The following is a 14468-nucleotide window of genomic DNA, read 5'->3' on the forward strand; positions in this document are numbered from 1 at the left end:
CCTGAGGCGACACTAAACCCCATGCACCTGGCTCAAAGCCTTGAGTATCGAAGGAGCCCATTTGCATATCGGAAGATTGAACATCGGATTGCACATCAATAGTCATATCCGATTCACCTTGCTTGGGTAATCGACACACGGAGGCACTAGAACTCTGTCCGGCCAATTTACCGCGCGTGGCTACTGAGCCAGTCCATAGAAATAGGCGGCCATAGCCCAGGCATTCAACCCCCCTGGAAGCGCATTTCGAGCAGTGCGGGATGGACCTATCGCAGCGAAGTCTCGCACGGCGACAGCTGTGACAGGCTTTCTTGGCTACTTGGACGGTGGTTGATGAGATACTTTCGCTGTCGGGGGGCGAAGTTGACATCGGATAAGATAAGTAAGTGAGATGAGAGAGATTGAGGCCTCAGACTGTAGCGTTGCCTGGATGCTTATTAAGATAACAGAAGCAAAACAAGGGGCGATTAGCGAGAAAAGTAGATGAGAGAGACAAGATCAATGGCACGTCGTGGGTAGGGTCTCGTTGTTGGTAGAAAAGGATATAATTTTGTTGATCCTGGGATCCTGGCAGCTGGTTTGTAAGATGTTTGGTTGATTTTTGTTAATTCCGAAGCCCAGGCTGGGGAATGTCAAAGAATCGAGGTTCACGGGTTGGTGCCTTGAGATTCAGGCCGTCATCTCGGCTTAGGCGGAGCAATGCCAGGCATAGCCACGGGGGAGGGTCTGGACCAGTCTATGCCCTGATCAGCTAGAGCTGCGTGCATCTGCGTGCCTCCGCGTGCCTCCGCATGCTATCGTCGTCAGCTGAGGGGGGCTTTGACTTAGACACCTGCCAAAAGAGATAAATTCACTGCTTCAAGAGAGTTCGGCACGAGATAAAGGGAACTATCGAAAGTCTAAAGATAGCTATCATATCTCATGCCTCCTTATCTACCTAGAGCCATCAATTTCAAGCTATTTGAAATACACTAGATATGCAGATGCGTGAAATGACATTGCAACTTGAAAATGAGTTCAAATTCGTTATGAGGCCCTTATCACCAGAGCCTTTTTGCCCTGTCTTCCCAGCATGTGATCGTTGATCATGAGTTATGATTATGAGATAGAAACTGCCTTTGTGAAACATGAGTCCTTCCATCTTTAGGCCATTGGATCGAGTCCTGTCCGTACTGACCATGCAAAGACCAGCAGCAATCGACGCGCCAGTTGATTGGCTTGAGTGATGCACCATCGTCCATGCTGTGTTGCTCAGAATCAACGTCCGCTCAGCCTCGTTCACTTCCTCACCGCCAACATTTACACTGGCTGCAAAAATGACGAACTTGCAGAAAAACTCCAACGTGAGATTATTTGAATGTTCCATCGACAGAGACGAGATTAGGCGAAGCTTTTATCGTTTTCTCGTCGATGGAAGCCTCATAAAATACGTTATCACGGCGCCGGGCACATTTCTCTGCGATCATCAAGACCGTACTTTCGAGCCTGTCCTTCTTGGGACTCTCTTCCCCCAATTCCCTCCCGGTGACTGGAATAATGGCCATGTTGCTCGGGACCCCGCTACAGGCGAGCCTTCATTTGTTAAGACCGAGACCGTGGAATTTCCTCAAGTACAGACCTGCTGGCATCCACTGAGGTTTAACGAGCTCGATTTTACTCGCCAACAACGATTGAGACAGGGAGTTCATGTTTCGACGCACCCTGATGTCAACGCTGGTAAACCTGTGCTAGTCAAGTTTGCTGTTTGGCCATGGGAGGCTCATTATGCTGAAGCTGAAACTACAGCTTATGAATGGCTTCAGAACATCGAGGTCGTGCCCAAATTTCTTGGTCATGTTACAGAAGGCAAAGATGGACGTGTTATCGGGTTTGTCACGGAGTTCGTTGAAGGCGCAAGACCTGCAGAGTCAAGAGACATCGAGGGATGCGAAAAGGCTCTGAAGAAGCTACATGAACTCAGTATCAAGATGGGTGACACTAACAAGTTCAATTTCCTGGTCCACGATGGTCGCGATGTGATGATAGCTGATTTAGAGGCAGCTGAGCAAGGATGCTCGCAAGAAGAGCTCGAGGAGGAGATGAAGGGTCTCAAAGCATGTCTCGAAGACACTTCTTTCCTGGGTGGAGTGTATATTGTGAAAGAATGAGCGATCTCGCTTTTCTATAAATGTTTCTATGCATGCATCCCTAACACTTTTTGCCAACATCGCAGTTCGACTCACTGCCGTCCTCTGAACCATCCATATATCGACCAAAAGCGTAAAGCTCAACATCTGTGATATTCTTACGAAACTCTTTCGCCACCGTACGTCGGAAATAAACCCGTTTGGCCCATTTATAACCCTCCGCCCCAGCAAAGAAAACGCCGACGGCAATGAAGATCACCGCCCATTCCCATGTGATGGGATTATGCATGAAGACAACATGGTTGATGACAGGGATGTAGAGTGTTGGTGGAATGAGAACAGTACTCAAAGTGACAGACCAAAAGAGAAAAGGATTCTTCCAGAGACGCTTGGTCCAGGCCTTGAAACTCCCGCCCTTTTCGAAGATCTCGGCAAAGAACGAACGACGGAAGTCAACGAGCTGCCAAGCAAAGAGGAGAAAGTCCCAAGTCATGGTGGTGAAAGCTGTTGATCTGGCTGTAAATACTGTGTCGCAGGAGGCAGAGTATTTGCTGTTGCAGTCATGTCCCAAGCCTTGGTCGTTGAAGCCGTAGAGAACGATGACTGAAGAACCAAGGATGCTGATGAGCATGAGAATACCATAGACCACAAGGTCAACTAGGAACTCTGGGGTGAAGACGCCATACTTGAGCTATTGAATGCGTTAGTGATATGCAAGTGAGATTAAGGTAAAGTCTTGACTTACACTATGAGGTGGTCGACGAAGGATATCGGGACTCGCCTGCTCAAACCCAAGACCAGTCTCGGTAAATGCTCCAGCGACAAGCAACATCCAAATAATCTCGACAGGTGTCAAGACAAAGATAGAGACACCGCTTTCATCTTTGAAGGACAATCCTACCAGAAGACAGGTGACGAAAGCGACATTGGCAGCAAGAACGTGAAGGATGAACTTCTGGATATTGTCGAAAATCCGCCGACCCTCTTCAATGGCATTGAGGATAGAAGCAAAGTTATCGTCGGTCAAGATAATATCAGAAGACTCTTTTGCAACATCCGAGCCGTTGAGACCCATCGCAATGCCGACATCAGCGTGCTTCAAGCTAGGGCTGTCATTGACTCCATCACCAGTCATGGCAACGTAGCGTCCACGGCGATGCAAAGCCTCGATCATGCGAACCTTTGTCGTGGGAGAGCAACGTGCTACTACAAGCGGTAACTCCGGCATAGCATCGAGGTCCGCATCTGAGAGGTGATCAAAATCATGAGCTGCCATGACCATTGTGTCGGCGACATCCCTCCTGACCATTCGCATTCGTTCTGGGGACGGGATGATAGCGACTTCAGCGGCGATGGCTCGTGCGGTTTCGGGATGGTCGCCGGTCAGCATGTGCACGCTGATACCAGCTTTTTGGCACATCTGCACACTACCACGTGTCTCGGGGCGTGGAGGATCATAGATGCCTATGAGGCCGCGGAATACCAGGTCCTTCTCAAACTCGGATCTGTCGATGGCTGATGAGAGATCTTCAGGGAGGCCAGTGATGGGGGATCGACTAGCGAGGGCGAGGACTCGAAGACCAAGACGTGCAAATGCCTCCATGTTGGCCAGGATGGTTTCCTTTGCCAGTTCGTCGAGGGGCTCAATTCTACCAGATTCCTCCATGGATACGCAGCTGCTGAGTACCCGCTCGACTGCGCCCTTGGTGAAGATGTGCGTCTCTTTTGAAAGAGTATCTTGGAACACTACCGACATCTTCTTTACCTCTGAGTCGAAAGGGAATTCAGCGAGTTGCTTCCATCGTGGATTCTGGCCGGAAGATAAAGACATGCGGTTCCAGTTGAAGCGAGTAACAAAGACTTGGATGGCAATCTCCGTAGGATCACCTTGTACAAGCCACTCTTCCGTACCATCGTCCCTGTGTCCCTTCTCCACGACCGCGAGATTGGCGAGGGATGCGATGTCGAGATAATGCTTTAGTGCTTCGTTGGCAGCAGGTTCATCGTGGGGGCTGATGGAATGCGACTTTTCGTCCTCGCATTGTGCTGGCAGGTCGGTAGGCTGTACTGGAGTAAAGTTGGTGTCGCCAGCTTGGGGGTTGTATGGCTCGTTCGTAGATTCCACCGAGTAAGTACCGTGTCCTGGAAGCCAAGCCATTCTAACCACCATCTTGCCTTGGGTTAGAGTACCTGTCTTGTCAGAGCAAATGTCTATTCTTTTGTTAGTTATTATAGTTACTAACGCCATAAAAACACAAAAGACTTACTGGTGACTCCTCCAAGAGCTTCTAGGCTCTGCATGTTCCTCACAACAACCTTCCGACCCACCATCTGCTTCGTTCCCGCTGCCATTGTAATAGTCAAGACCAAGATCAGAGAGACAGGTAATGTTCCCACAGCTGTAGCAACAGCGTAAATTATGACATCTTTGCGTGGGTCGAATTTGTTGGCTGCGAGTACAATGATGGCGCAGACGATCGCGAAGCCAAAGACGTAGAGGAAAAGCTGTGATAGCTTCCTCTGCAGGGGAGTTCCAACGTTAACGCCCAGAAATTCGCCAATAACATCGTAGGTTGTGAGCAACCACTTGGCGACATGGGATAGAAACGATGCTTTACCATTCTCCTCACGTTTGACTTCCCGCCTCTTCCGTCCAGTGTCTTTCAGAGCAGCTGCAATAGCGCCTATCTCAGTATAAGCCCCAGTAGCAAATACAACGCCTCTACCACGACCCTTGGTAACAATGGTAGAGCTGTAGCAAACATTGAGGCGATCGCCCGGTCCAGTGTCGTCATCGAACTGCATCGTATGATTCTTTCGTACAGGGAGTGACTCTCCAGTGAGCAATGCCTCGTTTGACTCGAAGTTGGAAACTTCAAACAGACGAATATCAGCTGGTACAGAATCACCCAGCTTGAGATCTACGATGTCGCCTGGTACGATTTCGCTTGTTTGAATCGTGATTGTTTTCCCATCGCGGAAGACGTTGGCTGTCGGGAGACTGAGAGACTTGAGGGAGTGGACGGTTCGGGCCGCTTGTAGGTCTTGGAAGAAACCTATGATAATGTTGAGGAGGATGATCAGAGCGAGAGCGCCGCCTTCGATCCAGGCTTGTATACCGAAACTTGCAGCGAGAGCTAGAATCAAGACCTATATGTGTTAGTCATCGACAGTGGGTGATAGTTGAAGATTGGTATTACCAAGGTCATGCAATTGCAGATCTGCTCAATGAAGATCTTGATGGGCTTCACACCCTCTTCCTCACCAAGATCATTGGGTCCATACTCAACAAGTCGTTGCGATGCCTCGGAAACACTCAAACCAGTAGCTGGAGTCGTGTTGAGCTCTTGGATAACCGTGTCAGCTGGCAAAGCATGTGCTGGACGCGATAGCGGTTTGTTGGATTGACCAGAAACATGATGCTCCATGTCCGGAGGAGCTGACTTGGGAGACATTGTCACCGCGACCAAAAGAGAGTGATAACTTGAGAATAGAAGCGTAAAGAGAGGAATTCCTTCTCGAGTCCTTGGCCAGGCATCCTGACCTTATATGCTTGGAGGCTCGTATGGCAGCATTCATCAATTGCACCTTGTGTGGAAGCCAAGAAACGGTGCAGCCCTCACGACTAGACCGACCGAAGCAACTTTTCCCGTTGTCGTTCTGGCCGCTTCGTCAACCGTCCAGTCGTGGCAGATTCCATGACAGAAAATGGGGCTCTGTCTTGGCCTCCACGGACTCCGAAAGTTCCATCGCCCCGATCGAACTGTAGATCTACCGATTTTAAGTTTTAATATTCCGGTTCTAAGTCTTAAATGCCCGGTTTGATGTCGTGTTAAGAGTCATAGTGGCAGAAAACGATGTGAGATTGGCTGGTGGGAACATTTACACTTATACCGAGTCTAAACTGTAATAGTGAGCCAAGACTCCAATGCATTAGCGCCCTCGCTATCAACGTCATTGGTCAGTAGCTGTCCCCTCGGCCAGAGATCCATCGAGATGCGCTGTGAATTGCCTAAAGCGGTAAACGACAGCGGTGATGGAGAATCGCCGAGAGCTGTGTTCGTTTATGCTTATTCATAACATCTCGAATTCATGGGTATTTCTGCCTCTTGGGTCAGAATTCCGGAAGAAAAGTGGGCAATGTTCATTTCTTATCAACTCCTGTGACTCTTTGTCTTTGAAGTCATACAAATGAGTCTGGGTATAGGTTATGAGGCTCCATTTTCCCATTGTTGATCCATCGTTATTCCAGCAACATCACGAGTGAAAGGCGGAATTGATCCAAGTATTTCTGTCGCTTACGACTTATAGGAATTATTTTGTGATATCGTAAGTCACACCTCCTAGGTTTGGGTGAAAGAGTATGAAATCTTGCAGTTTCACTGCTGTTATATGCAGTAAGACATCAGATTATTCAATATTCAAAGCGCGTTTTTCTGTGGCCAGTCAATCAGAGTGAGATCATGCCGAAAATCATCTTTCTATTTCCGTCGTAAGTTTTGATTTATATGCGTGATGCAGCGACGAAGGTCACTCATCCGTGAGTCTTGAGTCGATTGACATCAGCCCAGCCGATGTTGCTTAATAATGCAAGCAATGTCAGATGCACGCCCTTTGGACTCCTCTATATTCATTTTGGTAACTCTCTTTGTCCTTAACACTACCAAGCAACAAGAAAACTGGAACAGATATCAGTTAAATTTATTCAATCTCACTCTACGTAATATAACGCCATCATGGTCAAACTCCCGTCACCATTCGCCGAGATTCCTCGGGTACAGTTACTTTTCGACCGACCCTCAGACATCGAGCGATTGTCTTCCCTCACCTCATCTATAGATGGGGGTGTAAACCTATGGATAGCCCGAGAGGACCGCAACTCGGGCCTTGCTTTCGCCGGCAACAAAGTACGAAAGCTCGAATATGTCTTAGCGGACGCTCTCGCGCAGGGAGCCGATACCCTTGTGACTACGGGCGGACTGCAGTCAAACCACATGTGTCAAACTTCTGCCGCTGCGGCTCGACTGGGCCTCAAGGTGGGTTAGTCACTAAACCTCATAGAAGCTTATTGACCGATTAAAAAGGTTGCTCTTTACCCAGCCAATCGTGTAGCATCCCAAGACGCTGAGTACAAGTATCTCGGCAATATCCAAGCAAACTCAATTCTAGGCGCTGAAACCTTCGCCCCAGATACCAGCGAAGAGACTGTGATCCAAATTCTCAAAGATCGTGGGCAAAAGCCTTATTCGATCCCAGCTGGAGCGAGCACGCATCCTCTGGGAGGCTTGGGCTATGCTCGCTGGGCATTTGAACTGCTTGAACAAGAAGCAAAGTTCGGCGTTACATTTGACGTCATCGCTCTTGTTGCGGGTTCCTGTTCCACGCTGGGAGGTATACTCGCAGGCCTTAAGTTGGCGCAAAAGCAGGGTATCACAGGATCTAAGAAGCATCTCATTGGATTTTCGGTATTGTATCCGAAGAAAGAGGATGTTGTTGAAAAGGTGTTGAGTATAGCAAGGAACGCAGCTTCAAAGATTGGTGTTTCCCCCGATGAGATCACGGAGGACGACTTTGAAATTGATACTTCTTATATCGGAGAAGGATACGGACAGGTAAACCAAAGCACAGCTGATGGAATGAAGGAGCTAGCAAGAATGGAGGGTATTCTTACTGACCCTGTCTATACCGGTAAAGCCTTCAACGGACTGCTCCATAAAGCCAAGAGCGGCGCACTGAAAGGCAAGAATGTTCTCTTTGTTCATACTGGAGGACAGGCTGTTCTTGGAGCTTATCCACAGTTGAGATAGTTAGCTCGTATGGAACCGTTATCGAGACTGCCGAGGGAGATACCTCTAGGTCGTCGTAACCAAGTTTGCTGAATCATCATCCAACAGAATTATTCATGGTCTGAAGTATCGTAAGCGACCCATTGAGTCTGAGGCCTTTCAAGTTCATTAACATTATTCAACTGACTCTCCACTATTCTAAATAGTTTCATACAGTGATACATATCTAACCCTCAAAACATAAGCCCATGTCTTTCAAGATATCTTCTGCCCTAATATCAATTCCACCCGTTCTAACATCCTCAACTCCAAATCCCAGGAACATCTCGTCGCCAATGAATCCATGATACTTCTGATCACGGCTCTTCCAGCTCATAGATGTCACATAAAACATATCTGAAGTCTCCTTCTCGGGATACTTCTTTCGGCCATGAATCCAAATAGGCTTCCTTGACATGGCATGAATCTCAAAAGGAGCCTGCTGCTTGAATAGCATAACATACGGCTCGTACACACTGTGATAGTTGAAATAGGACTTATGCTGGTATATCACCATGATGAAGGTGTTGCTGTCATCAGGGACACAGGAGGGTTCGTCTCTGCGACACATGGTGACTTTGAGAGAATTGGTGGTCTGGTGGATGGACTCGAGGTCGGTTTGGAGTTTGGGGAGATATTTGGCCAGGCATTGCTCATCGCCAGCTGCATTTGGTGCAAGATCAGGACCAGCTGAGCCGTCAGGGTTCATTTGGGCAAATACCCTAGTAGGCCTGATGTCGTAGTGTGTATACATGTTGCCGGCGGAATCCCAGAAGAGGAACCAATTCTTTTCAACCAGATTCCAAGGCAGTGGTCTTTGAAGCTCAGTCCCGATTCTGAATAGACCCAAATTTTCCATATCACCCGACCAGCTTGTGAGCGTACGAAAGTCCTGAACGAACTGGCCAAAGCAAGTGTGCATTGAGTTTGAGCCATACGTCGTGTAAGGCCTATCAGGGCCATAAAACACGCGTGCGTCGTGCGGGCCCATGTTCATATGGAAATAGGACATGTCGCCTTCACATTTGTCTCCTCCCACAGTCGCAGTGACAGGCAGAGTAGTGGGTGAGTTCAGACATCGAAGGACGCCGTCTTGAAATGCAGCATTGCAAACAAGCTCAGCAAACCAGAGGGAATTCCCGCCTTCTTGCAGCCATTGAGCTACGACAATCCATGTGTTTTCCAGGGTAGGATGGGGGATGAGATTGGGGTTGAGAGCAGTGAAGTCTCTGAAGTCAATCTCAAAGAACTTCTTGTCTTTGGTAGATAATGAGAAGACTTCAATATGTGTTTCGCTGACATCTTGAGGAATGATGCCCTCGCCGAAAGGTTTGTCTTCTGGTGTATCTGTCTTGGCAGCGGGTGACGATTGAACTGGTGACGCTTTTGTTGTAGATGGTTCCTCGTCAGCCAAGAGTTCTTGCTCATCCCCAGGTGACTTCTTCAGCTGCGATGGAACCCATCCTTGAACTTGGGCAGGGAAAGATGACGGATCAAGATAGAGCTTTAGTGCAAACACAACAAGCAGAAAGAGTGGTATCACGAATAGCACCAGCTTTCGAGAATCTCGGACGAGCATCTTGAAGCATTCAAGGCACGTCGTAAAGAAACGAATGTTTCGGAGAATGGACTTTGATGCAGGCGGGGTCCGGTGAAGCCCTTGAACGATAACAATGCCGCTTTGATTGTGACTGTGACTGCGCCGTACGTCATTTAACTAATCCTTTTTTGAACCATACTCCGCGGACAGGGGTCAAATCGTAAGATGACCCTTTACGCCGAAGAGGAGCTGAGAGATTATTCACGCGGGAGATGCGGAGTCTGGAGTCTGGAGATGGTGACAATCATGCAGCCACGGCAATTGGCTTTTTCCTTAGAGACCAATGACATTTCAAGGACCCTACACAGCTGAAGATAAGTCAATGGGGAAAACCTGGCAGATGCCAGATTGTGACATTCAATGTCGCCGCAATTCGACGTCGACACATTTTTCATATGCATGCCGAGGCTGCTGAGGTACTTTTGCGGGGTGACATTGCACTAGCCAACGGCGCATGTTCCTGAACAGGGGATACTTTTTTTCTGATCGTGGAGGTGTGCAGATCTTAGTCGCGGGAGCGGGGATTAGCGTAATGAGAAGAGGTTGGGGTTCCTGACATGGCATGGCTTGGTAATACGAAGCCGTTGCCTTGTTCAACGGCAATCTCATGCAGGTGACCCTCCATCTTCTTGGGCGGTGAGCCGAGAATCACATGAAAGCAAAAGAGAGCATGCGACATTATGCCCCAAATCGATCTGACATCGAGGTCTGAGGGTAAGGTACTCTGTAGATATGCTCAGATCTGACAGTGGGAGAGCTGAGACTAGCATGGCAATGACACATGTGGTGTTACCGAAAAGAATTAAGCTTGAATTTATTCTGCATCAAGATCTATGCTACGCTTTGGCCTGCTTGCTAGTTGGATCCCCCAACGCCTTCTTATAGAACCACGCTGCAAACTTGACGCTGGGCGTGTCGATAAACCGCGTCACGACGTCAGCTAGCCCGAACGTCAAGGGCACGAGAATCAGCTGAGGGAGGAGAAATGAGAGCTCCAGTCCCAAGGGTCCAGACATCGGCAAGGCTAGCTTGTTTGCCCAATGGGGAATATTCTTCATGATCTCGTCGTTCTGCCATCCTGCTGCAACGTAAAGTCTCTCGCCAATAGTCCACAACACAGGACCGTGGACGAGATACAGAGCAAACGAGATGCGTCCAAGCCATTGGCAGAACCTTGTCTCGAAAAAGCTCTTCAGCCAGAAGATTCTGGGGATAGATGCAACTAAGAAGACAGCTGCGTAGAAGAGGTAGAACCATTTATAGTCAAACACTGCTTGAGGTTTGAACCATGAAAGGTAGTAGAAACCCCTGTTCTTGGCAAGCTGCTCAACATTGCTGTTCTCGGATGGCACTCCACCAAGGAACAAGCTGAAGATTAGGAGATGGTAAAAGATGAACTCCTTGGCAGGTTCCAGACGTGCCATCCAGCGGGGCAAGTCGCCCTTGCTGGCAAGAAGATCCAGATCACAGAGGAGCATACCAGCCGTGAACATGGAGTAGAATGAGCCATCTGCAATGTACATAAAGTAGAAGATCAAGCCCACCTCACACCAGAGACGAGCGTTCTTCGAACAACGAGAGAACGCCATCTGTGCTGTAAAGATAACGACAGAGCCTTTGAGTTCAATGGGGATAGACCATAGGTGGCGGTTGTAGGTCAGCCATGGCTCGCCACCTTCTTTGAAGACGAAGCTAAAGTTTTTGAATTCATAATAGAAAGCCCAAAGCTCGTCGTACCAGCTCTTTTGCTGCGTCATGATTCGTGTCCAAACGCCAAACATGTGCAAAAATGTGATGTAGATGAGCATAGCCATGATGATAGGGAGGTAAAGGCGAATCCAGCGCCTGAAGAGGGAAGATGCTATGACATCGCCCAATTGTGTTAACTCTCCAGACTGAATTAGTCCCATTGGCTTGAGCGACAGAACGTAGCCTGAGATGATGAAGAATGTCGACACAGCATAGTGGCCGCCTGTGAAGAAATGCCTTATGAAGGGAAAAGCTGCGAAGTAATGCTTTCCTCCGTAGCCAAAAGCATTCTCGAAGACTGTGTTCTGCTCAGTGATGCCGTGTGCCCAAAGTTCATGATGATGGATATATACAAGCAGAGCCGCAAAGCCTCGAAGACCGTCTAGGTAAGCTGTTGGACGGAGGTTCTCTAGAGGTCGCGTTCTGGCGCGAATGGCGGATCTGGTGGTGTTGATGATGTGTTTCAGTTTGCCGCCTGCAGCCGCTGGTTTCCAGTCTGCGTAGGTCTTTGCAAGTGTCCAGTCTGAGCCTGAGTCCGTCTTGACCTCATCCCAGTCGTCGCTGTCAAGGAGACCACTTGTTCGAGGCGACATTTTGAACACAATTTGAGGCTTTGAGGCAGAAAGTCTTGACAATTCAAGATGTTTTCTGTCTGTTCAATTGATGAAGACGAGGGGCCTGATGTACTCCGCAACTCCCGACATGCGACTCGGAGAAAAGCCCCAACTAAGAGTCACAAGCCGAGGAAAGCATGTGTAAAAATATGACAAAAACAAAAAGCAAGGCCCTTGAAGATGGGGTAATTATCACGAAGCAGGGATTGGGACTTTTGGTGCGCAGAGACCCAACCGCGTGAAAAGAGGAAATCATCATCTCGATGGAGGCATATCTTCGCTCTCATGACGTTGCACCGTTGGTGATGTTACATTCATTCCGTAAAAGCGCCTTTAGGAACAATCAGCGGAAATTCGGCAGCCACGGTGAGTAATTAGCTCAACCAACAATGAAGATTCGTGGGTTAGGGCGGGAGGCTTGTATGATTAGGGAATGGTTCGTGTGCGGGGATTGGGAGACAGGGGCTATATCCGAGGCTCGTTCCCCGGATCACAAGCCAAGACGGGAGTTGTATGCCTAATATCAGAACGGAGCTATTCTATTCCATGGGTGGTTTGACGTTAGACTCGTTCTGCAAGGCACATTAAAGCCACAATGTCTGTGGTATGTTGATCTCGACACTATCGAATACGGTTTATACACACGTGCGACCTATTCTTAGAGTTTCACTACGGGTATACTATAGCTGGACTGCCATGGAGACAACTCCTCACAACAAACAACCTCACTTTCTGATGCATCACCAAACTCACCCAACCAGCCAATTACCCCATGCCCCCATCACATCCCCCTCCCCAGAAGCAAGGCCTCGTAATACCCCAGGCCACTCCCAACCCACCTCCACGATCACCCCCCCCCCCATCTTACGGAGGAGCTGCCTTTCCTGGAAGTTCTCTACTCGACCCCTGCCGAGATGCACAACAATCACATGGGGTCAGCCATGGATTCACTCTCCACAATCCTTCTTCGGTCCTCTTCCGCAGCTGCAAGACGGTAATTTGATAAGAAAACGTCTCTCTCGTCTTGTGAAAAGGTCCGTAGTTCTTTTCTTGGTAAAAGCTTGGTTACGTCGAGTTCCACTTAAGGGTTCTAGGGCTCAGCTACATGTTGCATTTTCCATCTGCAGATAACTCTTTTTTTTGTTTTTCTCTACTCGCTCAGTGTCTCTTCTGCTTTGTCTGCAGAGAAAGCTTCTTGCCTGTGAATACGTCTACTGGTCATGGCGAGTGGCCCTCGTCGAAATATCCCGTCTAATCTTCGTATCCCTCCTACCACTGTTGAGTGGACCGTTACAAAGACCGACAGCCACGATACCAAGATGGGCACTCCATTGGGCTCCCCAACTCTAGCAGCCTCGACGGCAAAGTTCAGAAACAAGGTCCCAGCCCAGATGCAAAGATGTATACCACTGTACATGGCATGTGTCATTGTCCTCTTCATCATCCTTAACTTCGACATCTTCTACTCTATACCCAGCCCTCTCGGCGTGTTCCGAAAAGAAAAAGAGATTGTATCAACACCATCACGCTTTAGCACGTTTCCACAAAAGATCTGGCAAACGTGGAAAGTCGATCCATTAAACTTTGAGGATCGTGACTTGATTACCTCAAGGACGTGGGTCAATAAAAACCCTGGAATGCGATATGAAGTTCTCACAGATGACAATGAGCTTGCGTTTGTGGAGGAGCACTTTGGTGCGGGGAGTGCGATAAATCGACCGGATATTGTCAGGTTTTACAAGAGCATCAACTTGCATATTATCAAGGCCGATCTATTGAGATACATGATCATGTACGCTCAAGGAGGTGTCTATGCAGACATTGACGTCGAAGCGCTGAGGCCTGTGCATCGTTTTATCCCCGAGCGATATGACGAGAGGGACATTGACTTGATTGTCGGTGTTGAGATTGATCAGCCCGAGTTCAGCGATCATCCTATCCTAGGCAAGAAATCAAAGTCTTTCTGCCAATGGACTATCATTGCAAAGCCTCACCAGCCAGTCATGCTGCACCTTATCGAGCATATCATGGTCTGGCTCAAGGCTGAAGCAAAGAAACAGAAGGTTGCTCTTGGGGATATCGAGCTTACCTTTGATCAAGTCATCAGTGGCACTGGTCCTTCTGCCTTTACAGGAGCTTTGCTGGAGCAGATGCGCAAGAATCATCGTGGTGGAAAGGTCACATGGGATCTATTCCACAACCTGGATGAGTCCAGAGTTGTCGGACGGGTTCTTGTTCTCAACGTCGAGGCCTTTTGTGCTGGACAAGGCCACTCAGACTCTGGTAACCACGACTCTCGTGGAGCTCTGGTTAAGCACCACTACCATGCCTCCAACTGGCCCAGCAAGCATCCTCGCTATCGTCATCCAGCATACGGTCAGGTTGAGGACTGCAACTGGAACGTGGAGTGCGTGAGGCTCTGGGACGAGAACGTGGCTGAGTGGGACAAGCTCTCGGAAGAAGAGAAGAAGGTGAAGATCGAGCAGGCCAAGAAGCCTGATCTTGGTCTATGACCTGACCTGCAAGAGATTGATTGATATTTAGAAGTGCCCTA

General features: G+C 48.7%; 6 protein-coding genes across 6 annotated transcripts; 3 read left to right on the plus strand and 3 right to left on the minus strand.

Moving 5' to 3' along the window:
• Positions 1 to 1316: 1316 nt before the first annotated feature.
• Positions 1317 to 2147, plus strand: J7337_005362 (uncharacterized protein; the record flags this gene model as incomplete). The annotated part of the gene is made up of 1 exon (XM_044823042.1): positions 1317 to 2147. The coding sequence occupies one exon, from the start codon at positions 1317 to 1319 to the stop codon at positions 2145 to 2147; it is 831 nt and encodes a 276-aa protein (XP_044681533.1).
• A 40-nt stretch (positions 2148 to 2187) lies between these two features.
• J7337_005363 (uncharacterized protein) lies at positions 2188 to 5581 on the minus strand (the record flags this gene model as incomplete). The annotated part of the gene is made up of 4 exons (XM_044823043.1): positions 2188 to 2817; positions 2872 to 4337; positions 4394 to 5276; positions 5327 to 5581. 4 exons carry the CDS (start codon positions 5579 to 5581, stop codon positions 2188 to 2190), a joined length of 3234 nt encoding a protein of 1077 aa, XP_044681534.1.
• A 1281-nt stretch (positions 5582 to 6862) lies between these two features.
• J7337_005364 (uncharacterized protein) lies at positions 6863 to 7933 on the plus strand (the record flags this gene model as incomplete). Its single annotated transcript, XM_044823044.1, has 2 exons — positions 6863 to 7162; positions 7211 to 7933. The coding sequence occupies 2 exons, from the start codon at positions 6863 to 6865 to the stop codon at positions 7931 to 7933; spliced, it is 1023 nt and encodes a 340-aa protein (XP_044681535.1).
• Positions 7934 to 8138: 205 nt separating this feature from the next.
• J7337_005365 (uncharacterized protein) lies at positions 8139 to 9530 on the minus strand (the record flags this gene model as incomplete). The annotated part of the gene is made up of 1 exon (XM_044823045.1): positions 8139 to 9530. One exon carries the CDS (start codon positions 9528 to 9530, stop codon positions 8139 to 8141), a length of 1392 nt encoding a protein of 463 aa, XP_044681536.1.
• An 857-nt stretch (positions 9531 to 10387) lies between these two features.
• On the minus strand, positions 10388 to 11893 carry J7337_005366 (uncharacterized protein; the record flags this gene model as incomplete). Its single annotated transcript, XM_044823046.1, has 1 exon — positions 10388 to 11893. The coding sequence occupies one exon, from the start codon at positions 11891 to 11893 to the stop codon at positions 10388 to 10390; it is 1506 nt and encodes a 501-aa protein (XP_044681537.1).
• Positions 11894 to 13134: 1241 nt separating this feature from the next.
• J7337_005367 (uncharacterized protein) lies at positions 13135 to 14427 on the plus strand (the record flags this gene model as incomplete). The annotated part of the gene is made up of 1 exon (XM_044823047.1): positions 13135 to 14427. One exon carries the CDS (start codon positions 13135 to 13137, stop codon positions 14425 to 14427), a length of 1293 nt encoding a protein of 430 aa, XP_044681538.1.
• Positions 14428 to 14468: the final 41 nt, after the last annotated feature.

Source organism: Fusarium musae, chromosome 4 (genome assembly GCF_019915245.1).
Source record: "Fusarium musae strain F31 chromosome 4, whole genome shotgun sequence".
NCBI classification, from domain to species: domain Eukaryota; kingdom Fungi; phylum Ascomycota; class Sordariomycetes; order Hypocreales; family Nectriaceae; genus Fusarium; species Fusarium musae.